Raw genomic sequence first — 25,454 nt, 5'->3', positions numbered from 1 at the left:
TGTGGCATGGGGACAATGTAGTGTCATAGTTAAAGTAGAATGATAAATCCATTATAATATCAGTGTAAAAGATCCACATAGTCTCCCATGGCAATCAATCTAAAGTGGAAAGTCATAGTATAACCTACTTCCAGATGTCACATGCCCTACGTTTAAATACCAATGTTTGCCCAGCAATGTCACCTCTCTGTGCTCCCATTTCATCCATCTGACTTGTGAATTGCAGGGAAAAGAACTAAAGTATATGAAATACACTAATATGTGCCAAAGTATGTTTTTATGTATAGGGATTGGTCAGTTTATAAATACTGCATTGTACTTGTCAAAAGTCAATCATCAAGTTGGATTTGAGATATCAATATCATATAGAATTTATGCTTGTATTTTTATAATAAATATGAATGTTGGATAGCAGAACCATTCTGTTACACTGTAGGTAAAATAGGCATAATTTAATAGTTTTTTGTTACAGTGCTTACATTTCAGCAAAAATCACTCTGTTTAAGTCACACTGTTTAAGTCACTCAGTCTAAGTCACTGGAGTATGGAACTGAGGCTACTCAGAAAGAACAAAGTGAGGATGGGAAGTCAATGAGGAAGGCAAGTATACTAAACCAAGGATCCCCATGCATAAAAGACAGTATTCTTCCTTTCACTCATAAAGAAATAGAGATGGCGCTACATGGATAGATCCTTGGCACATAGAAGATGTTGGCGAACCTCGTTATTATGGTAGCACTCCCCCATAACCGGGATGCTCTTTGTTAGCAGGGCTTCCCTGTCTGCCTGTCATTGTCTGGAGAGTGTCCCTGAATGCCAGTGGCTGCCTTTGCCTGGCTTTGTCTGAAGTGACCTTGTACTGAGTCTCTGAAAAGCTGCATAACTCAGCACACACATACCACTCTGGCTCTCTGCCTGCATACTATTAGGTGTTGTATTATAACCAATCAGCCCTCCCTGCTCACTGGATGTCATGGCCAATGATTCCTTTCCACCCATAACCCTGAAAAGCCCTTATATACCCTATGCCTGGAACAATAATACATACTCATTTCACTGCAGTTGTCTCCAGAAATAATTCTGTACATACCCATGACTGTCAAAACCCTGTTCTTAGTTTCTGCTCCTTTTGTCCTCTCAGGCTGGTGGCCATAGCCTCTTGAGGAGAAAAGGAGAGGACACAAGAAGAGATGAGAGAGGAACAGGTTGTAAATGGTTCTAGTACAGCAGGTTGTTGATGAAGGAGCTGGTTCCTGGTGTATTTTAACAACAGACAGACTTCCCACACTCAACAAAAGCCGTCAGCCCTCTGTAATATGCTGCACCTCTACAATTAGCTGCCAACACTTACTGAAAATCTGCAAGGCTTTTACTCCAGGGAGTGTGGTTTGCAGCTCTCTGGTGCTATTCTGAACCCTCTCAATAAGAAAGCAATGGGGCAGTCTGTTTCCTTTCTAAAGAGATGGAGAATCTCATAGTTTAACTGCATGTTACTGGCTGATCCTCAGGATTCTTAAACACACTGGCAACTGTTCTTAGGTGTTATTCACATGCACCCTACACTTTTGAAACATGAATTAACTAAAGCAGTAGTATTGCCAGGAAAGTGAAGCTTACCATATATTATCTTCATTCTGTAAGAGGCCTGCTGTTTATGTGCCATACAATGGGGAAATTTCTCCCTTAGCAATGGACTGTTAGGGTGTACTTAGAAGTATGTCTGAATTGTTCAGACATGAAGTACAGATTGGATTAAGCAATAGAAAGTCAACTAATAGCAACAGCAATAACATAGACTTGATTAAATGATCCTTTCTTTTTCTCTCCAATTCCACATGAGTCCATTTACATTTTAATATACTAAACAGGAAATAATGGAAGGGTCATATTTTTCTGTGATATTAGCAGAAAGAATCTTTATGGAGTGAGAAAAATGTACTATCAGAGGAAACAAAGCATTCATATATCCTTGCGCCTGAACACAAGTAAGACAGCTATTCTAAATCTTATCAAAAATTCTCTCTGGAAAATGTATATAGAAAATTTAGCTGCCTAAGCCTTTAAGCCAAATTGAGGGCACTGTATACTTGGAAGATGGTATTTAAAATTGTCTGATTAATCTTCCTTCAATAAATCTAATAGTTGGCAATGCAAAGGGATATGAATGCCATCTTCTTCACCTGGTTTCCACTAGCAATGCAAAATAATTATGGACCTTTCTATTTCAATTTGATTGACACAGTATCAAATTGTGTTTTGAACATATAACTCTGTCAAAGAAAATGAAGTGGTAGAGAGACAAATGCCAAGACACGAAAAGAATCCCCCCCGACCCCCCGACCCCCCGCCAGAGACACGTATCTAATAATATCTTCCAGAATTCTCCCTATTTCATGAGAAAATAAAACATTGTATTTGCCTTCTTTTTTTAATTATTTTTATTTTTATTTTTCCCGTACAGCTTTCAAAATGCTGTATCAACAGTTTTATTTCTTTTTTTTTTTAAATTAGGTATTTTCCTCATTTACATTTCCAATGCTATCCCAAAAGTCCCCCATACCCCCCCCCACTCCCCTACCCACCCACTCCCACTTTTTGGCCCTGGCATTCCCCTATACTGGGGCATATAAAGTTTGCAAGTCCAATGGGCCTCTCTTTCCAGTGATGGCCGACTAGGCCATCTTTTGATACATATGCAGCTAGAGTCAAGAGCTCCAGGGTACTGGTTAGTTCATAATGTTGTTCCACCTACAGGATTGCAGATCACTTTAGCTCCTTGGATACTTTCTCTAGCTCCTCCACTGGGGGCCCTGTGATCCATCCAATAGCTGACTGTGAGTATCCACTTATGTGTTTGCTAGGCCCCGGCATAGTCTCAGCAGAGACAGCTATATCAGGGTCCTTTCAGCAAAATCTTGCTAGTATATGCAATGGTGTCAGTGTTTGGAGGCTGATTATGGGATGGATCCCTGGATATGGCAGTCTCTAGATGGTCCATCCTTTTGTCTCAGCTCCAAACTTTGTCTCTGTAACTCCTTCCATGGGTGTTTTGTTCCCAATTTTATTCCCAAAGGATGATGAAGCATCCTTAATCGTCAGGGAAATGCAAATCAAAACAACCCTGAGATTCCATCTCACACCAGTCAGAATGGCTAAGATAAAAAATTCATGTGACAGCAGATGCTGAAGAGGATGTGGAGAAAGAGGAACAGTCCTCCATTGTTGGTGGAATTGCAAGCTTGTACAATCACTCTGGAAATCAGTCTGGCGGTTTCTCAGAAAATTGGACATGGTACTACCAGAGGATCCCACAATACCTCTCCTGGGCATATATCCAGAAGATGTTCCAACTAGTAAGAAAGAAACATGCTCCACTATGTTCATAGCAGCCTTATTTATAATAGCCAGAAGCTGGAAAGAACCCAGATGCCCCTCAACAGAGAAATAGATACAAAAAATGTGGTACATTTACACAATGGAGTACTACTCAGCTATTAAAAAGAATATATTTATGAAATTCCTAGTCAAATGGATGGACCTGGAGGGTATCATCCTGAATGAGGTAACCCAATCACAAAAGAACTCAAATGATATATACTCACTGATAAGTGGATATTAGCCCAGAAACTTAGAATACCCAAGATATAAGTTACAATTTGCAAAACACATGAAACTCAAGAAGAACGAAGATCAAAATGTGGACACTTTGCTCCTTCTTAGAATTGTATTTGCCTTCTTAATTTGGAGTTAGTCCCAAGGATCTCTATTTGAAAAAAGTCAATACCACTAAATTTATAGGCACATTGGTGGGAATAAATTACTGAAACCGTAAGTCCAGGCTTCAACAAAGTTGCTTTACTAGAACTAGTATTTCAATACAGTGTCTATATTTTGCAACTCAGGTCATTTAAAGTATGTCAGTATTATATAAATGCAGAACAAACACACATGAAGGTGGTTTGTCTTTGCTATAAACATCACACTGTTTGAAATCTACCCTCACCAGACACTGGTCAGGTTGTATGCATGCACAGTGCTACTTGGCAGGGAATACTTTCTTATGCACATCACCCCTGTCCTTGCTGGTTATAGCTCTTTGAATAGTTAACTACAGGGGACTTGGAGAGCTCTCCAGTGAACTTCCTAAATCTGCATCCAAAGAAGTAAGACCCAAAGCAGACTGACTAGGCACAGTTTTACAATGTTAGTATGCAGAGTATACTATGTAAAAACTATGTAAAATTAGAATAAATAAATAAACTCAGCCAGCTCTGCTGATCTATACACACAATCCCACCACTGAAGAGGCAAAGATCATTTCTTCAATGCCAGCCTGGGCTGCATGGAAAACCCTGTCTCAAAGATGAACTGTGGTAAACAAGAAAGTGAACTTATCAAGGTTTCAGGATACAGGGATGCTATGCAAATGGAAACAGTATATCTACCTCCTAATACCAGACTGAATTTTAAGGATTAAAAACATACCAATTGGGGTGAAACCAGAAAATCAAATACTTGGGACTTGCACCATGAGAAGTATGAATCTTTAGTGGTGTATATAAGGAAGTCCTAAATAAGCACAAAACTTCTGAAAATGTCCCATGCTGATATCCTGTAGCATTGACATAGAGATGTGCATGTGAAAATTCACTTACTGCATAGTAACGATTTCTATATTTTACTGTAGGGAGCCCATTCCCAATGAGAACATTTTGAGTTTTGTTTTATTTGAGTAAGGGTTTCGCGAAGTAATCTTCTCTGGCCCAGGATTTACTATGTAGGTCAGTTGAGCCTTGAAGTCTCCGAAATTCTGAGGATTACAGGTACTAACTAAAGAGAAAGTTCTCACCGATTGTAGCTTCCCTACCCTGTACAGAGCCAGGAGACTGAGAACACAGGAAAGCCTAGATGCTGGCAGGTTTATTTGGAAGAGTGTGAACAATTCATCTTGTGAACATTGCTTAGAAACATTGTCAAGATTCCTAGGTCTCTCTATGACAAACCCTAGCAGGCCAGGCTTCTTTGTTATAATAAGCTGCTGGTGGACTGGGTGCCAGGACTTCTCACCAGTAAGCATCTATGCATACTTGGAATAATCCAAAGAAAATACTTTAAACTGGGCTTGGAAAGGTACTGGTTCACTGCTTAATGCCCTGCCTCCTGTATGATCACTGGGTAGTCCCTGTGTATAACTGAAAGAGGAAAAGCACTCAGGTCCATGTTACACCCTGTTCTTTTCTCAGCTATGAAGTGGGTTGGTTAACGTCTTTCTGTGAGATCTCATTTACTGAGTGTTATTATAACATAAATGCAAAATTGCTAATTATCATTATATACTTGTCATTAAAATTTAGTAAGTATAAGATTAATCAAATTATTGAAGACTATATAGCATGCATACATGTGTTTATATTTACCTGTGTACATATATAAATAATACTCATGTTATAATCAGGAAGTGGGTATAGTTGGAGGCACAGACGCCAGAGTGCACACTGGTTCCCCCAGCTTCCCTTGGTCCCACTTGCCTTCAGGAATGATTATGTTCTCCATTCACTTTCATCCTGGAAAAAAAATGACCCATTTTGGATAAGTTATATGATTGCCCTAAATAAAGATCAAAATGAGAGCACTGACTTCATAGACATCCAGGAATAGACCTTTCCTTGATGCTGATGAATGAGGTACCATTTGATAACTACTGGGTTAACACTGGTCTTACTGTCCATTCCAAAAGGCCTCAGGCACCTCATTTCAAAGACTTGGTAACTTTTGCCTAGAGTATCCCTGCTCTCTGTCTAACCCAATGCAGTGCATTCATTCTAGGTGGGTGTATTTTCAAATGTCCCTTTGACCTTCCTTATTCTTGGATTTCTCTTGGAAAGTTCAGTCTGACAAAATAGTACTTCAGCAAATTTCACTCCTAACACTGACATGGCAAACAAATATGGAAGATGGGATTCGAGTTGGTTGGTTCCATAATTTGCACTTTACTCTCAGGGTTAATACACAAGTATCTCTCAAATTTCAACTTCGTCTAAATATACCATTCTACATAGAGCACGGGACTTTCTATTTTCATTCCAAGTTCACCACCAAAGTCAAAATTTCTTACTGGTCCTTCTAGATGCTTTAAACTCCTGTACTTTCCGATTACGTTCAACGAGACCTTAGTCAGAGTGAATCTTATAGAACAAGTCTGGAGTTCCTAAAGAATGCTGGTGTGTAGTCAAAGTCGATTTTGTTTTCTGAAATTGTTACTTTTATTTTACAAAGTCCAAATGGTTTCTCAGTTCTTCATGGATATCCATGTCCCAAATTGGAGATTTTCAATATGATATTAAAATCTAACGTGACAGTTGCTATGAAATTAGCTGGCAGCCGGGGAATGGGTTATTCACGTGTGACAGGAGTAGAAAGACTGGCAGGGCTTTCAAAATTCACAAGTCACAAATCATGTTATAAGATTCACACATGAACAAGGCTCAAATTGATGTAGAGTATGAGTTTCCCACCCAGAAAAACTTTAGCAAAGTATTTGCTGATTGGAAAAATAAGTTTTAAACATAATTCTTCTAATTCTGGGTTTTCATTCCCCTAGAGATGAGAATATCGTAGCATCTTCAGAACAAACCATCAGAGCAAGACATTGTATAAACTGAATTAGCATGAATTATAGATAGTCATAACGGATGCAAAATATTGTTTTTCTATCATGAGATAGGGAGGTTTGCATTGTAAGTACCCGTGGGAGAAAAGAATTCTTTCCATTGCTTATTGATGATTATTTATATGAAAAAAATTCTTTATTTTCAATTTTATACTGTTTGCTGCATAACATAAAATCTTTACATAAAGAAGAGAAACAGAAGAAACAACAACAACAACTTTTTTTTCAGACAGACTATAATAGTTGGTCACAAATACAAAACAAGCTTTGCTTTCACCAATGTCATGATCCCTGTCAGTGTCTAAGCCCCTGAAGTCAATGAGCACTGGGCTCTGGATATTGTGTGTGTAGCCCTGATTGGATTCTTGATTGTGACCCTGGTAGTGAACTGTTTTGTCATTACAGGAAATGAAAGCTTGGAAGAAAATTATGTCCAGGACAGTAAAATGGGATTTGTCATCAACGCCATCTATGCCATGGCACACGGCCTACAGAACATGCACCATGCTCTATGTCCTGGCTACGTGGGCCTTTGTGATGCCATGAAGCCCATTGACGGCAGGAAGCTCCTGGATTTCCTCATCAAATCCTCTTTTGTTGGAGTGTCTGGAGAGGAGGTGTGGTTCGATGAGAAGGGGGATGCACCTGGAAGGTAAGGTATCCCTTGAACCCTGAGCCAGACAAATGCCAACTAGAATTCTGTTTGGTACCATGGTTTGGGAGTGTAGAAGATAAATTCACCTAGGTAAACTAAGACCACACCCATTTTGAAAAAGTCAAAATACCCCATGTTTAACTCTGAGAACCCTGCACCCTGCTAGCTACCCTCACACCAAGAAATTTCCTGTCCTTTTCCTTAAGATGCCGAAGACCAGCCTGAGAACACTACATCTGGATAGCAGCACCTTAAAAAGCACTGTCGGCACCAGCCAGCAACATCATGCTGATGGACACATGCTACTTTCTTCATGAAAGATTATGCCTATTGCACCTGATTAATACTATGTGACAAGAACAAGATCCTACATGTACATGTTTATTTCTGAGGGTGACACATGCTTCTGCTTACATATCTTAAAAGAAGAAAGAATTGAGGGGCTGAGGACTGGGATTTGGTTGTAGTGGCTTTCAAAAAATTAAGAAAATAAAAAAGAACACGCACACATGCAAACACACACACATTTAATTTTTCATTGAGTCATTTTACACACAATCTGATCTGCAACATTTGCTTTGATGCCCTTAGTGAACTCATACATAGTGGATACATAGTGAATGTGTTCTGTGTCAAGATTAGCTGTATTCATTCATGCACATTTTCCTTAAAAAGAGATAATAAGAATGGCAGAAGAATTGAAATCAGTAGCAGGAAGACAAAAGGCCCTGAGCCTATATATAAGGCCCAAATGTGTCCATCACAGAAGCCCTGCAATCTTCCATAGTGAATTTTATAGACTTTGAGATTCCAAGGGAAACATGCTAAGGAGAAACATTCAATTAGTTAAGTCTTGCTACATGAATTTCCTTCTCTGACAGATGAGAGAGTGTCAAAGTTAGCCTGTCACTAAATGTCACCCTGAGAGCAAGTGATAGAGTCACACATGGAGATGGTATGATCTGACTCTAAGCTTTGTCTTGGTGGCCTTGCTCTGCCCTGCTGCCTTTATCTAATCCTAAAATTAGGCAGAATTGCTGGAGGCTTTCTTTGTATCATGATACAACTACTGTGACAGACTTGGCATGGAGGTGTTAAGTTCTACCTGTGGAGAATCCCTTGTGGGTGCTTAATGGAATCTCCCCGTAGAAGTCCAACAGCTCAATGTTATGTCTTTGTCAACAATTAAAACCATGTACTACAGGATTCCTTCTAAGATGCCAGTTAGGTGGAACAGATGCTGATTGTAATGTGAGTGGGATGTATGACCCAGGACCTGGGAATGTGAAGCTCTGAGTACCTTAGGAGATGACATCAGAAGAAATGAAAGGATTGGAGGCTTAGAAGAGAGATTGTTTATCTATCTAGTCCCACTATTGTCAACCTGAGTCCATTGGAAATAAGGTGTAGTAGAAGGTCACATTTTCAACCCTCCTTCATGATTCCTAATGGCAATAATAATAAGAATGATGACAACGATGACAATGATGATGATGATAATAATAAAATAGTAGTGACAACAGAACTCAAGACACACATGGAATTTATTCAGTGTTTAATTAGCGCAGGACTGGAGCATTTTTACACCCAGTAAATTCACATTTCCTTCTTGCTTTTCTACTGTTAAGTCATGTTGATCATCAGCGTCTGTCTACTTCATCTCTAATTACATTTTAACTTTGGAGTCTTCCCCTTGATCTGTTTTCACGGTGCCATTTTCTCCTGCATGAAGTTGATCAACTTAGTTTACCTTCTCTTCCCATTGCCTCCCTTTGGTGTCTAGCTCCTGTCATATGTCACGTGCTCTTGGCCCTACAGTAATTATTTCAGTTAATCATCATGTAGCATAAAGTGAATTCAGCAGGAAAATTTCCTGCAGATGTGACTTGTATGAGGATATCTAAAATAAAAGGCAGCAACATGTCAGGAAGGAACCCTGGTGTTTGCAAAAACAAAAACAAACAAAAATAAAACAAAAACAGAGGGGGGCGGGGACCGTGTTTATTATTTACATGGCAGTACTGCAAGCTCTTTTTTTAGTCAGCCTGAATTCTGCCCTTGATATTCCAAGGGGTTTTTTCTTCCTGTTTTTCTTCCAGCATTTGGAACTTTTTAAGAAAGTGTTTTCATGAGAAAATATTGTGAAATTTTCAGTTTCTAAATGCTAATGAAGTGTGAACTGGCTTTCTTTATGAAAGAACAAGGAAGTGCTAATAAGAGTCTCGAGTTTTGGGGAAGTGACTTATAAGGATGGTTTAAGCTGGCAGCTTGCAAAGACATCATTGGGAACTTGTGAGGAAGTGCCACATTCTAATATGGAGAAAAGTGCAGAAAATATTGCAAAGGAAAAAATGGAATGATTTGTATTGAATAGTCATAACAGGTTCACTGACATGCATTCCAAATGTAAAAATATTGGAAGTGTAGATTTTCCATTGATTCCCAGATGAGTGTGAATCACCAGCTCACAATGAGAAGTCACTTAACCTTCACTGAGAGCTACTCTGAGGTATTATGATAAGCCTCAGGAACAAGGGAGATAAGTACTACCCAAAATCCAGAGCAGCAAAATGATAAATAATGCATTCTGGGAGCACTACGTTGTTTTCCACTAGGCAAGGGGGGAAAAGATTCTTTAATTTCCATACGTTGCTTCTTCTTCTTCTTCTTTTTTTTTTTTTTTTTCTTCAGGAAACTGCTATTTGTAGAAACTGCTAAAAACTGGGTTTGGAGAAGCCTTCAGTTCCTCTGCAGGTGATAGGACACATCTGTACATTAAGAAAGCATAAAACAATGGCAGTATATGGATAGTTATTGTCTAGATAAGCATGTAGGCCAGGTACAGCCAAGGCAGGCTGATGGACAGTAGCTGTTCCTAGTGCTGAGAATGAGAGGAGTCTGACACAGGTTCAAAGAGAAAAGTATTCCCAAATGGATGAAGTAGGGGCATGAGGGTGGGTGTAGAAGACCCGCCCAGGAAGAGGGGTATGTGCTGCGTAATTGCCATCTAGTTCCCTGGGTCATATATAGAGAAACAAAGAGGCATGATGTCTCTTATTTTACTGCAGTGGGTTAAAATCTGTGCATAGCACTGTGGAAAATTATTCAGTAAGAAAAGATCCAGTAAGAAGAAGCCAAGCATAGAGCTTAGGCAAACTACCCTATGTTATAGCAGAAAAAAGAGGAAGACCACTAGAGATTATTGGAGATAAATAGCTATCCCAACACCAATATCTAAGTATTTTACATAATAGAACTTGCCAGCATACTAATTTTCTCCTAGAAATAGAAATATGAATTATCTTAGACAGTGCTTCACATCCACTCTAAGTCTTACCTGTGGGGCTACAACAGGTTAGCATGTTTCCTTTGGTTTATGATTAGTAGACATATTGTGGACCAAAATCAGAAGGCTGGGAAATCTAAGGTCAAGGCACCAGTACATTTGATGTCTGAGAGGGCCTCCTTCCTTATTCATGGGTGGTCTCTTCTAATGTTGTCCACATGTACTAGGAAGGTAAGACAGATTCCTCAAGCTACTTTTGCAAAGACAAGAATCTCAACCATGAAGACTCCTTTCTCATTACTGCCTAATTACTTTGGAGTAAGGGTCTTAACAGATGAATCTGGAGATGTACATATTCATCTATACAACTTATGCATGTGTCCCAATAAGAAAGTAGTTTCTGCTCTTCTTAGGTTCCAAAATCCATATAAGAACCCAAAGAGATTAGTGACAGTCCTAAATATTTTAGCTCACTATTAAAATGTAAGCCAAGGATCCAGCTCATACATCCTAATGACAAGTCCTCTGCTCTATCCGTTGTGTTGCCAACTATCCTCCACTGTAGCCCTGGAGGAAAAGATCTTCCGGCACTTTTAAGATATTTTTACCGTAGAAAACATTTCTTAAGGAAAAAAATAGACACATTATGCCATTCTTACTATAGGAAGGTTTCAGATGTCAACTCTGTCTTTATATAGCATTTGAACCTATGAAATAGCTGGTGTCAATTGTTCAGTTCCACAAATGTTTGTTTCAATCAGAAAAAAAGATCTCTTTGAATGCCACTGTACATAATGATAAATTGGCTGGCAAGATAGTTCTATGGGTAAGAGTGCTTGCACAATAAGCAAGAGGACCCAAGTTTAAATCCATAAGACATACCAGGAAGGGTTAGTCATCGCTGTAGCCTCAACACTGAGAGTTAGAAACAGGAAGACCCAGGGAGCTCACTGGTCAACCTACTTAGGACATGCTTCCAATTCTGTGAGATGCCATGGCACAAGGTTGCAAGGTAGAGACTGATAGAAGAAGATGCCAGATGCCATCTTCTATACTCTACAAGTGTACATGGGCACCACTCCAGCATTCATGTGCACACACCGCACATGCATGAAACATATACAACATATAATACACACATACATCACACTACACACACATTAAGCCCTTAACTTCTTTACTAACTAAATGATCCCTCTTTCAGGTTCCTTGCCTTGCTTGTACTTAGCAAATGGTCTCAGCTTTGTAAGACTTCCCATCTTTAAAAATGTCATTGTAATGAAAACGGCAACTGAGTATAAAAAGAGAATGTGAAATAAAAGTAGCCAAGCATGGAAATTAATGTTTTCACGGATAGTATGAATGGTTACTTGTTCAAAGGGGACTACCTGGATTTAAAGAGTTGATCAACTAAACACAGAATCGTAAACAGAGAAAAAGTGAGAGTAATATATTATTTAACAAAAGTGGATGGTAGAGAGACATTCTCTGAGAATCAGAGGAAGCATTCACAATAAACTATAAATGTGACAGTCACTGGTGCTGGTGTGTGATGATTGAAGTTCTGATCTCTTTTCTACCGCTAAAATCCATTTACAAATTGTCTTTGTTTCCTCCATCAGGGAACTATCCAGTAAGACTCACATGTATTTATTTTCTTTGTTAGGTATGACATTATGAATCTGCAGTACACAGAGGCTAATCGCTATGACTATGTCCATGTGGGAACCTGGCATGAAGGCGTGCTGAATATCGATGATTACAAAATCCAGATGAATAAAAGTGGAATGGTACGATCTGTGTGCAGTGAGCCTTGCTTAAAGGGTCAGATTAAGGTAAGGCACAAATGCATCCCTGTACATTATTTGCAAAGAAGTTCACCACCTTAGCAATAGCAAAGAAAAACATATTTTTTTAAGCAAGACTATCCAGAAAGAGTACATAGAAGACTGCCCTTATGTTTAACTAGATCCCTAAAGAAAGGTTAAGACTTAGGTAACTATTAAGTTATGATATACATTTTTAGATATTTAGATAGGCATATTTTGATGAGTCTTGATATCTGGATATTTGGTTAGGAACTATGTAAACTACTGAAATAGTTTAAGTTATTATTTTAATAGCAATGACAGACTGGGGACTTCCATATAATGTAGGCAGCGAGGAGATGAATAACAGCATTAAAAATCGAAACAGAAGCAAGTGTGGAAACCAGCCATTGTGCTTAGTCATAGTGGCAGCGATTACTAAAAGCAGCTCTGGGGATTTAAGCACAATACAGCTTGTGATGGATGTGTCAATGAACTTCATTGTGACAATCATTACACAATGCATACATATATCAAACCTCTGTGTGTCCCAACTTGAGTTGTAACCAGTAATGTCTCTTAGTCATAGTTCCAGCTATTGTTTAAAGAAGGCAAACGCCAGACAATGCCAAGAATATGGCTAAAGTGACAATCAATCACAGGGATAAAGAAAATCAAAACAATGAAGATACTGTGAAAAGCATTTCCCTTTCCCTGCCCAGTACTTTGGTCCTCCTGAAATGGATTATTTTTAAACAAAGAGAGTCTCCAATTTTTAATTATATCCAGAGACTGTCAGGGAAGAGGGAGTAAGTAATTGATAATCTTGCTTTCTACAGAAAACTATAGAAAATAAATACTAAATACAGGATTTCTTGATGGTTGTGCTGGAGAGAATGGTCAACTGAGGAAGACTTTAGGTTCAGGCTATTTACACTCAGGCTGGATGATGCAGGAAGCAATGGCGTAAAGGGGAGGAGTAGTGAGCTGGCAGGCATGTAGCTCGGATGAACTAATAGGTGTTCCTCAGCTCTAATTTGCTGTGATTCATCTCAGGAAAGCAGACAAACTGTCACATAAATGTCACAAGGCACAGCTGGGGCTGGAGTCGATCTTGTGTGACGCTCTGGACCTCTTCCTTTGCCATCGAGATCCTTCACTCTGCCTGAAAGCTTCAGACTCAGTCCCCCACCTCCTGCAGAGGTGACCCAAAGTACACTGAGGAATACTCAGTGTGCTTACAACTCCTGAGGTCAGAGCCTAGCTTTCTGAGGAGAATTGAGAAGCCTCATATGAACTATTAGAAATATTGGAGGATTTGGAACCTGCATGAAGCAGCTGAGAAAATTTGTCAGGTTGGAACAACCCTTGGTAGCTCTAGCCACTTTGAGGAAATAATGAGGTTCTGAGATCAACTGTAAAAGTTATCTTGTGCTTTCTCTGAGGAAGTTGCATTAAAATCAGTTGTACTCATGGCAGCTAGATACATAGAGTGATAATGGACTCTTATTAAGACCCCCAGGGCCATGGTTAACCCCTTAGGTTGTGGGTATTATAGTTTGTGTGTATACCACTGAGGTATGTGCACTGGCACTTAGTGTGATCATGTGGAGAGGTGGTGGGACCTTTAAGAGGTGGGACCTATATGTAGGTAAGTCACTGTGGATATCACTCCCACAAAAAATTAATAATAATCATTTGTCTCATGTAGTGATTTATCATGACAACAATAAGGTAAGATCACTTGTGTGCTTAGATTCTTCTACAAGCAACCAGTCTCTTTGTTGTCATGATGCAGCCCAAAGAAACCCCATGAGCAGCCAAATAGTTCGGTCCTTTCTTAGACTTCCAGCCATGAAAGCCATGAAGCAAATACATCTCCCTTGTTTATAAATGTTTTGTAGCTTCTAGTATTTTTTTTTTAGGAACAGAACATGGGCCAGTTCGTGGACCACATTTGCCAGGGAGCTGACCATGGTCTGGACAGTGAGGGGTAAAGATGATGGATAGTTTCCAGTCTATGTAGAGATAATTTAGTTGTCTAAATGTGACTCCACCCGAGCCACCATACATGAGCTGACAGCTCTGCTTCTCACTAGACATCTACTTCTTGTCTAGATGGAACTCTTTCTCTTGAGGCCATCTGGTGGAACTTAGGAGTATGTCCTTCAAGATCCAAGGACAGCTAACTTGACTGTTACTATGAGGTACCAGGCCAATGGATTCTTGGTATATTGAGATCTTTTGTCTGGTTAATTGCTTTTGGATGTAGAGGAAAAACAGAAAATTAGATAACTCAAGTCCTATGTGGGGAGAACAGAGAAGCCCCAGTTCAATGTCTTTCTGACTCTCTTCCATTCTGATGGACACTAAGTTGACTGTACGGATGACTACTACAGAACAGTTAATGGAATGATTTTATTTTTCAAGATATAATGTAGGGGAGAACTAACTGGCAAGAAAAACAGCCCCTTTCTCAATAATTTACCACATTTCAGATCCTTTAAAGCCCCTCCTTACACTCAATCCTTAACAGGCTGTGATTGGGTACTCACATAGCATACATATTTATTTCAATTGCACATTCCAGAAGAAAGGCCTTTTTTTTTCCTGTCCAGGTTCAGAGGCAAGGCTGCCTGCATATATCTGTCTACCGAGATGCTGAATTCTTTCTGAAAGCATTTCTGTGTTACATCCATATGATGCTATCATGGGAGATCCTAGTAATCATGGCTGAGCCACTTCAGAGTACTCACTATAAATGCAAATCTCTCAGGGGCCAATTTTAGAAATATTCTGCACTCTGCAAGATAAAAATATACTGCTCTCAGTAGCACCTGGATGGGGGAGATATGTGTTTGTTTCCCAGAAACACCTTGGGAGGTAGAGAAACAAATGAAATCTGAATTTCATTACCAAATAATAGCACTTATATTCTAACACCACTAATTTGCCACCTACCAGGTCTAGGATAGAAAGTTAGCTCCCAGTAGCCATTGTAGAGAGAGTCAGCCTGAAAAGGATCGTAAGACATGTATTTGTATAAACTGGAAGTAGAGCTTTGAAAGAAAAGACAACCCCTTCTAAACATCAAATGCTATAAATGCTAAGGCAATAATTTCATATCTTTTCTGAGAATCCATAAAACTTTATTATAATAATTTCATTTGATGCTATTAAAAGCCTATTTTCTGCTACTTACCTTTAGAGATAATTAACTTAGAAAAATAATATCTTATGGTGCCAATACTTTCTTGAAAGAGCCAATTCTGGACAAGGTGAATAAAATACCTTTATTATTATTTTTTATAGGAGTCTATACCATACAGTTTAATAGAGGCTTTTTAATATAGGTTATTGAATATAAAGGTATATGGGGACACTGAGACAACACCCAAGACGAGAAACAGTGTGACTCCATTCCCTTTCTTGGAATAGAAGGACAATGGGAAGATTCAGTCTTGTTCAAAGATCCTCTCATGTACGGTGGGGTGGGGAGGGAAAAGATACCCTGTTTTCTGTGTTCTTGTTCTTTGTACTTCTTGTGTGCAAAGTAAACCCATCAGAGAGTGGGGAAGAGATCTGACAGGTTTCATTGAACTACACTACACAAGCCTTCCATGGCAATTTGTTATTGGGCGATTCTATCAGGACAAGAGAGAACAAAGGAACAGAGAAAGAGAAAGTGACATCTGAAGGAACAGAAATGTATAGAAGGCCATAGGAGGGTTAGAGGGAAGAAGAGGGAAGGAGGAAGGAACAAAGTTTGGGACTCAACCCAGCAAGTCCTTGTCTAAGTACAATGGATTCCTTACAAGTTACTGGTTGAAGTGACTCTTACAGAGAGATGTTACTGGCCCTGCTTTATAATTGATGAATTGGAGACCCAGAGGGGTTGAGTCCCTTGGTTCTCAGTTCTTGCATCTAGAATGTACTGAAGCTGGGCTGAGAGCCAACCCAAAGCTCTTATCATCCCACGGCCACATGTTGTTCAACTCTGTTGTTATGTGAACTGGCATGTTGCCTCTAAGTGTGGATTTCAATTTCTAAGCACTGGATTTTCAACAGTTCACAATAAAAACATAAACAGTGATCCACTTTAAAAATACAAAGGGAAGAATTCCAGAATTATGCAAGTAAGCTTTTGTGAAGGGAATATGTGTGTGGGGAAGTTTCATAAAGACAAAGGAAAGTACTAGAAAATGAAGAGATTTGTATAGATTGACTATACAGAACCCCTTCTCAAGTGTGCTCTCTCTCTCTCTCTCTCTCTCTCTCTCTCTCTCTCTCTCTCTCCCCCTCCCTCCCTCCCTCCCTCCCTCCTTCTCCTTCTCTCTTCCCCCTCTCTCATATCTTCTTCCTCTAAATGCATCTATATATTGAGTTTCTAGGATTCTGAGTTTGAGATAGAGGTTGGGGAAGAGAAGAGAGGTTTCATCTCATCTTTACATGTTCTAGTGACCATGGCATGCATGGCTAGATTTCCTCACCACACAATTTTTGTGGTGCAGTGAAACAATTTTGTTTTATTTTGTACAGTCACATATCTAAACGATAGTCTTCAAAATTGGAATCATTTTTTCCACTCATGATTTTGGCTAGTCTATTTATTTTGTTTCCTACTAGAGAGGTAGAAGTTCAGTTTCAAATGAAAATAGAAATGTGAAGAGACAGCACCTTGTTCAACCTTTAGCCTTGTACATCATTCTGAGGGTTAATGTTGTTGTTGTTGTTTTGTTTTTGTCTGTATTTGTGGGTGAGCAAAAAGGGCAGAGGCAAATTTATTGAGTACCAAACTATAGGGCACATGATACTTTTCAGTGTGATGTCAGATGTTCTTATAAACGCAAGGTAGCTTAAAGAGTCCATTAAGCAACCCCTTATATTTGCTCCGAACTTGAATGGGGGTATCCCTAGGTGTGTGCCTTGAGCCTTTGTGGGTATATCACTGCAGGATTTGATTTCTCTGCTTTCCAGACAGTAACTGTAGGAACTTGAAAACATTATCAATAGAGAAAACTTATAATTTCTAATAATGTCTTTAAAAATAGGCTTACAATCTTGATTCTTTTTATTTACACTACTTTCTTCTTTCAACAGAGAACCTTATGAAAAAGTCATTGGGTTGTTTTAGAGCATGTATTGCAGCCGATAGGGATTTAGATTACCACGTGACTTATGTGTTCTCCAATCATCTGTGCAAAGTGATCCCTAATATAATTATACTTTAAGCTTGTTGTTTTAATGTTGTTTTTCTTTGCACACTCTCCTGATTTTTTTTAATTGTTGTTAAGTGGCTCTGTGAATTACAGTTGTTTATTCTGTCCAATTTCAGAATTATTTGCTAAAAGATGTTTGTTTTTGTGGGAGATTGTATATTCATTCTTGAGCAAAATTATCAAGCAACTAATACGTTTTTGGTTTTCCACGATAATATTAAAAACATGGTAAGATTGAGAATAGACAGATAATATGACTCTTTGTATGTGTATGTGTACATCTCTACTACTTGCTACCAATTTTTCCTGCTGCTTTATAGAGAAATAACTATACAAAACAGATTGTATCTAAAGCCCATGTTATTTAACAGAAAAGTAGAAACAGAGGTGTGGGAATGTTATAATGACCCTAGACTAATCTCTAACCCACTTGTCAGTAGCACATTTTAATGTCCTCGGGAGGCGGGGGGAGACTTCAGCTATGTGATAGAATGTAAAATTTGTCTTGGGTGAATCCAGCTGCATGGGGGTCTGATAAGCTTTGCTGTCTCCTTTCTGCAATGATGGAAACGTTGTAACATGTCCACAAAATTTAAAGTCACAAATGTTCTATCACCATTCCTGATAAAACCTATTATCCAATGAGCTATTTTGATCTCAGAGCTTTCTTTGAGGAGCTAAAAATCTGAGGAATGTTAAAAGGATATGGAAAGAGGGGTAGACAAATTTATTTAGTATTATCTTTTGAATTTGCCTAAATAGCAATATTACTTAAACTGAGAAATGAAAGATTAAAGCTGGTTGAACTGATACAGTATTTTACATAGACTGTTACTATAATAAGGAAGCAATATTCATTTATTATTAAAAATTTATTTTACTATTTAGAAAGCCATTCTCATTTGCAATATAAAATTTCCATACTTATTTTGAGGCTAATGAAATTATTTTTCAAAAAACACTAAATTTCACTGCAGTCTCAAAAAGCCATCTGAAAGCAAAATAAGAAAAGAAAACTTTTTACATTTGTTGAAAATATTGTCATTTGATCCTTTCCTCTAATTCTAAACTGATGATATCAATTTCAACCCCACCATAAAATAATTCCAGATTTATGAAGGTTCAGGTGTCTCTCACTTTAAATTACAGCAATATTTACAGCTTAATTCTGACTTTACATATGGGAATGTGTGGGTTTTTTAACGTGCTAGCAAAGAATGTTTGCTACTCTACATGAGGCAGTAACAGGGTGTAGCCTGTGCCTTCTGACAAACAATGAGAAAGCATGAGAAAGCATTTAAAACCACTGTGTCTCAACATTGGAAGACAGCATGCGACCTTGATGCCATGGAAGTGAAAAAAAATGTGCAAGGAGTATCCAAAAACCACTCAGGCTTCCTGCCTGGAGGCAGTCTCCTGATTGTTCAGCTCCACAGAGCACAGAGTTTGGCCATCTTGCTAATTCAGTAAGACAGAATCTGAGTTTGGGAAAGCCAAAGGAGCTATCCTTTGCAACACAGAGAAGCAAGATGATGGAGCTCTGCAGGAAATAAATAAACAGTCCCAGAAATGACCACAGGAGTTTCTTTGGGTACTTGAATGTCAATCTGCCTGTGAGCATAGGAGTCTGAAGAGATTAGGCAAAGGGCAATGCCCAGGAGAGTAAATTCTCAGAGCTGACACAGCCAGAAACTATTGCAGTTTACATCAGACAGAATGGAGATGCCCTCTTGAACATACACACAATTGGATAAAGGACTGGAATAATCAGAAATTATTAGTGAGGTTGAAAAGTTCCTAGAACAGACTGGACATATAGCAAATATGTCCAGCCAGGTGCAGTCCATGGATCAGAGGCATCCTTGGAGAGCTGTGAATGTGGCCCAACACATTTGTAGATGAAAGGTGACACCACAGGGTCAAAGGTCAGATAGTACCTGTCAAAACCAAGTTCTAAACTGGAAAAAACTGGGATGTAAGGAACTAAATGACTGCTATATAGTTAAAAACTTTTTAATGAGAGAGAGAGTGACAGACAGACAGACAGACAGACACAGAGAGAGACAGAGAGAGAGAGAGAGACAGAGACAGAGACAGAGACAGAGAGAGACAGAGAGCATGTTATGCCTTCAAGCATGAGTCTGGTCAAAACTTCTTAGTCATTTTTGAGAAATTTGGAACACGTAACTCATAAACAGGCAGAAAATCAAATGATACTGTTTCTGACATCTCAATAAAAGTAGCCTATCTCTAGTTCCAGTCACTCAACCACATAGAGAGAAAATAATTAAAAAATAATACAAAATGAATAAGCATGGGTCCAACCTGGGAGGTAGCCAGCCTTTCTGGGTCTATCTCCACCTTCCTATAGTAGTGTTGCAATGTATTTAAAGAACGGAAAAATGTTTTCAGGGAAAAATATCTTATTTTCTTTTTAAAAGAATTAATAAATGTTAATGTAAATATAAACTTTTCTTTATTTGAGATGGGGTCTCACTAGGTAGCTCCGACTCTCCTGGAATTTACTGCCGAAAGACTAGGTGACTTGGAACTAGTAGAGATACACCTGCTTCTGCCTCCCAGAGGGTTCTGGGATTGAAGGTGTATATCCCTGTGCCCTGCTTATATTCTTATTTCATAACAATGCTACAGAAATAATATAGTCCATAATGTACTCACTTGGTATGAAATTTCTATTAAATGGCTTCCAAACTCCTGATATCTATGCTCATGGGGTTTTCAAACATTCACCGGGTCTCTTTTGCAGGCACGAGATTTTTCAGTTATTGAGTCAGACAAGTCCTCACCTAAAACAGGAACTTGTCTGTGATCTGACTTCTCGGTAAGCAACACCTTCCTGTCTTGCAGGTCATACGGAAAGGGGAAGTGAGCTGCTGCTGGATCTGCACAGCCTGCAAAGAGAATGAGTTTGTGCAAGATGAGTTCACCTGCAGAGCCTGTGACCTGGGGTGGTGGCCCAATGCAGAGCTCACAGGTAGGATCGGGCTCCCTTGTAACACTGTCCTCCTGAGAGGACTCATCAACAGCTGTGCCTTCTGCTACACGTGTTGTCGAGCTTGTTTTTATAGCTACAGTATAGAGCACTACATAGGAACCCTTTGAAGTTCTCATGCCCTGCATTGAAAATGAAGTTCATTTCCACCAGCATCCACATGAGTAGACATGTGGTGGAATATTCTGTTTCAGAGATATTTTCTATTGTTTTCTCTTCAAAACATTATTGGGAGGCATTTCAAGCCCACTGAATTTATATTTGCTATCAGTTTTTGCATATTGGCTGTGTGTATGTAAGCTGCTCCTGCAATCCCTAAAGATACATAGGTCAATGAACACCAATCCTATCCTTTGCTTTTGGCATTTGTATGCCCTTGTGGGTATGTATGTGAGCAGGTGTATGTGTGTGTGTGTGTGTGTGCCCATCTTGGCATTGTTCTCATGGTGATTCTCCTGGTCCATACTTTCAGATGCTGAGATACTGAAATTTCAGATGAATCACCAGGACTAGCTTAGTGTTTGCTTAAAATCTGTTAGGGAAGAAATGGAAGGGGAAGATAATAGAACAACTAATATAAGAAGGTGCTTATACAGTACATGAAGCTTCTTAGGTAAGCAAGGAGGTGATGCACAAGAATTGAAAGCTTATAATAGATGGGGGGCAAACAACAGAATACACACATTGGTTTGGTTGATGGATACCCCAAATGTTGAGAAATGGGGCTTGTTAGGATACTCATGGTGACTGTTGGTATTCTCTCAGCCCTTGCCTGTGTTCACACCGTGGCTTGTTAGGATACTCGTGGTGACTGTTGGTATTCTCTCTGCCCTTGCCTGTGTTCACACAGTGGCTTTCTGGCTTTCAGCACTGGAGAGTTTTAAGGTAGAGAATGGCAGTATGACGCCTGCTTTGGGGATAGATCCAGTGTCAAAGATTAATGCAGATGAAACTGGAAACAGCCAAGAGGGGCTACTGCTGTGATCCCAGGGAGAGGGTGTGGACTGGAACAGTGACAGAAAGAAGGAAGGGGAGGAACTGGATGTAGGAAACTATTTGGAAGCAAAATCAGTGTAGTTGGATGTTCTTATCATGTAAACACACACACACACACTCACATTCACACCTTTATAAAAAGCAATGTCCATACAGTTAATTTTGTTTTCATAGTTCCTGATATAAACTCACCAGAGAAATATTTCAAAAATATTCTACATAATGTTTAAGTTCTAGAAACTTTGGCATATGGCTAAATATTGACTTGGTGCACTAACCATTCATCTTAGTGGAAATAGAAGAACTCTAGAGGCACAGAACTGTGTGCAAAAACATCAAGGAAGTGAAGCCATGAACCTGTGATCCCATGGCTCCCTGGGTGCCTTTGAAAATATTCAGAAGAGGTGAAAATGCTAATGGACGCTGGCCTTATGCTTGGTTCTAAGGAAAAATATGAAAATTAAATGCATGCTTTCCCCCAAATATAGTTTTTAAAAATGGTCAGATCATTAGAACTAGGTCATATAGCTAAAATTATACTTAAAATGGCACAACCTCATGAAATGTTAGCCATGTTAGAGTCAAATCTACATGAGTATCAGAAGTCACTTGGTACAAAGACCTTTTGATAAAAAGCAAGTTAGATCAGAATATACAATTTTTGGAATTAATGACACACTTTCTCTGTCCTTTATCCTTAATTCTCTACCAAAAAGCAAGCTGGAAAGTTTTCATATATCTAAAAGCTATCCAACAGATAACCCCCTCCAGAGTCTTGTCCTCTAGTTCTGGAGTGGGACCTAATATATTTGGACACAGTAAATGCCCTGGCTTGCACTGGCATCCTTAATTAAATGCAGTGTGTCACGCACACAGAACCACATCAAATGAGGGGGCTTAGAAAGAAGAGATGAAAGGAAGTAAGGGGTAAACTAGAGGACAACGTGGTCAAAGAGCATTATACACATGAACTTGTAAAAGAATGGTTTTATAACTTATACTTATTTTATGCTGAGTTCATTCTGGTGCCTTAAGGTTTTGTTTCCTTGGTGTTTTTCCCAAGGTATCCTTTTCTTCTTTGGAGCTTCCATTTCTGGCTTAGGAACAATGTGCTCCTATTTAGTGAGGATCATCCTAACGAGGCAGGGGAGAGATCATGCATGTGTTAGCCCACCACACGTTCCTTTGGTTCAGCACTACATTCTGGGTACTTTCTTTATGGAGACGTGTTTGGTGACTAGGGAACCTATATCTAAACTCTTCAGCTCGACATTACTCTCAGCATTTTTAAACATGTGCCTCTAGACTCCAGAATACACTTTGGCTCCACTCTATGACAGCCTAGGTATACCTACCAACTCCACTATTACCCAACGGAAGCAGCACACATTGTTCTATTAAAGTGACAACTCTCAAAGATTTGCTTTCTTTTTAGCCATGCATTCTCTTCATGGCCTAGTGTCATTTCTTCCCTTTAGGTGAATGTGCATATTTGAACTTTTATTTTGAATGAATTTTTAGGGCTTTCTGGAGAGTACTGAGCCACTTACTGGAAAAGCAAACATATTTTTAAAAAGAACACAGTATAGGGAAAAGATAATAGCTAACAGAAGTGTGATAATCTTTGTCTGTTCAATGCAGATAATTAGAAGATGAATGCAGTTGTCAGTACAAGAGCCACCTGGTAAATATGTTTATCCTGAGCCCAATGGCTACATCACTTACTTCAGGGTTGCAGACACTGTGTGGCATACACATTTCTCCGGCCTTCCTTTGGACTCAGGCCTCCCTGTCATACATATGTCTCTGATTTTCTCCTCTTCCACAGCCAGTGCGTCCTATTCATCCACTTTTCCTCAAAGAGCCATTGTGTTTGAGAGCTGGAGCTGATGTGGCACCCAGTCTCCTCTTCCAGCTAGTTGAGGGAGAACTTAGCTGACAGAACCAAGTATGAAGGCCTTTCTGGGTTGTCCTCAGAAAGCAGAAGTACTGACTTTGAGAGACAAGAGGTTTTTCCTCCTCTGCATGCTTTTGAACTTTTCTGAGCCTTTTCTACTGTTCTATTTTCATATGAGTTAGGACTTAGTTCACGCATGAAAACGAACTGCTATCTAAACCTTAAAATACATTTTAAAGGGTTGGTAAAGTGCCTCAGTAGGTTAAGGTGATTGCTGCCAAAACTTCTAGCCCAAGTTCAATTCCTGGGACCCACAGAAAGGGAAGAAGAAACTGATACAAGTTGTTTTCCAGCCTTCCCATGTATCATCATGGTGTTTGTTAGGCATAATGAGTACACATGCACAAACACATATACATACACTCAAACTCACACACACACACACACACACTGAAATATTAAAACATCCATTTATAAAAAGATTTAGTATGTTGTAATACTTTCTGAGTGTATATTTCAGTCAAATCACACTTCCCTTCTATAGCCCTGACTTCGTAGCCCAGGCTGGCCTCAAAATAATGACCCTCCCATCTCAGCCTCCCCCGAGAGTTCTGGGGCTATAGGGGCATACCACCACACCAAGTAGTCATGATGGAGCCCAGTCACATATTTAATTCCTTAGATTTCCCCACTGTGAGTCTATTACCTATGTATTATCAGATGATTCTTTCTATTAATTGGAACTTTATCTTGACAAAACATGAAAAAATTCTCCATGTCCATAAATTAGATGAATGCCGGTACAGATGCCTTTCTAAAGATTGATCTTGTTAAATTCATTTTGTATACATAAAGGTACCTTAACATTCAAATGAGTTGAGCCATGTAGCAGCTCATCCTTCCTCCCCCACAGCCAGCCACTATTCCACTATATATACAGACTAATTTTGCAATTGTTATCCTCAAGATCTTCAGTACATACATCTCTTATACTAATTTATACTTACATGGTGTTAGTGACACCTATTGTTTCAACATTCCTATTAGTTTTAAATATGAGCAGGAAATTAGATCCCATTTGTCACTTACAAATGGGGCCATGTCAAACACATAGCAAGAACATAGGACATGGCAATGTGGTTTTGGTGTTGCCATGGTAGCAGTAGTCGTGAAAAGAAAATCCCACTGGTAAAGAATGCCAAAAATCAGTCGAAATGTTTAGAAGAGTAAAGTCAGTGGCTTTCAGTGGGTTTTTTATTTTGATGGGTGGTTTTTTTTTTATTTGTTTGTTTTTCGAGACAGGGTTTCTCTGTGTAGCCCTGGCTATCCTGGAACTCACTCTGTAGACCAGGCTGGCCTCCAACTCAGAAATCCACCTGCCTCTGCCTCCCAAGGGCTGGGATTAAAGGCGTGCGCCACCATGCCCGGCTAGGGTGTTTATTTTTTAACATAAAATTTCTGTTAAAAAAAGGAGTGATTTTCTCTGAGAATTGATAGACGTTGCTGGAGATATGGTTTGTAAAAATGTACTGAAATCAACTTTAAAGGTAGCAAAGATTCTTATCAATGAAAACAAATATTTATAAGTGATTTAAATATTCATTATCATGTTTTTTTTTTTTTCTGAGTCTGAGAAAACATTGGTGAGTTCTCAAAGGAAATGCATTTGCAAGCTGTTGGGGTTTTTGTGTTTTCTTCTGGGGTCTGTGCATTTTAATTCTGCACATATATTTCATGCTTCAATTCTTATGATTCATAAGCATGATACTTTTCCATGATGATATAGGACTTGACAGGGATTTAATAATTCATGGGCCAATTAAAAATGATGCAATAATGTTAATTTGTTCTAAAATATCAAATAGTATAAAAACGTCTTTCAAAGGCAGCTGGTACTAAATTTGTCATTA

The 25,454-nt window shown here is 39.0% G+C and overlaps 1 protein-coding gene across 4 annotated transcripts in view; it reads left to right on the top strand.

The window, feature by feature from the left end:
- Window positions 1-25,454, top strand: part of Grm1 (glutamate metabotropic receptor 1) — a 410,258-nt gene that overhangs the window by 342,865 nt on the left and 41,939 nt on the right. For all 4 annotated transcript variants that reach the window (XM_021174013.2, XM_029482994.2, XM_021174014.2 and 1 more), the window contains 3 exons: window positions 7,076-7,322; window positions 12,278-12,446; window positions 20,507-20,633. In XM_021174013.2, coding sequence (XP_021029672.1) covers window positions 7,076-7,322; window positions 12,278-12,446; window positions 20,507-20,633 — 543 coding nt within the window. The remainder of the gene's footprint in view (window positions 1-7,075; window positions 7,323-12,277; window positions 12,447-20,506; window positions 20,634-25,454) is intronic.

Source organism: Mus caroli, unplaced genomic scaffold, assembly GCF_978045245.1.
Source record: "Mus caroli unplaced genomic scaffold, Mus_caroli_1 scaffold_9, whole genome shotgun sequence".
NCBI lineage: Eukaryota > Metazoa > Chordata > Mammalia > Rodentia > Muridae > Mus > Mus caroli.
The sequence above is the reverse complement of the archived record's forward strand: the minus strand, read 5'-3'. Positions and strand labels throughout refer to the sequence as shown.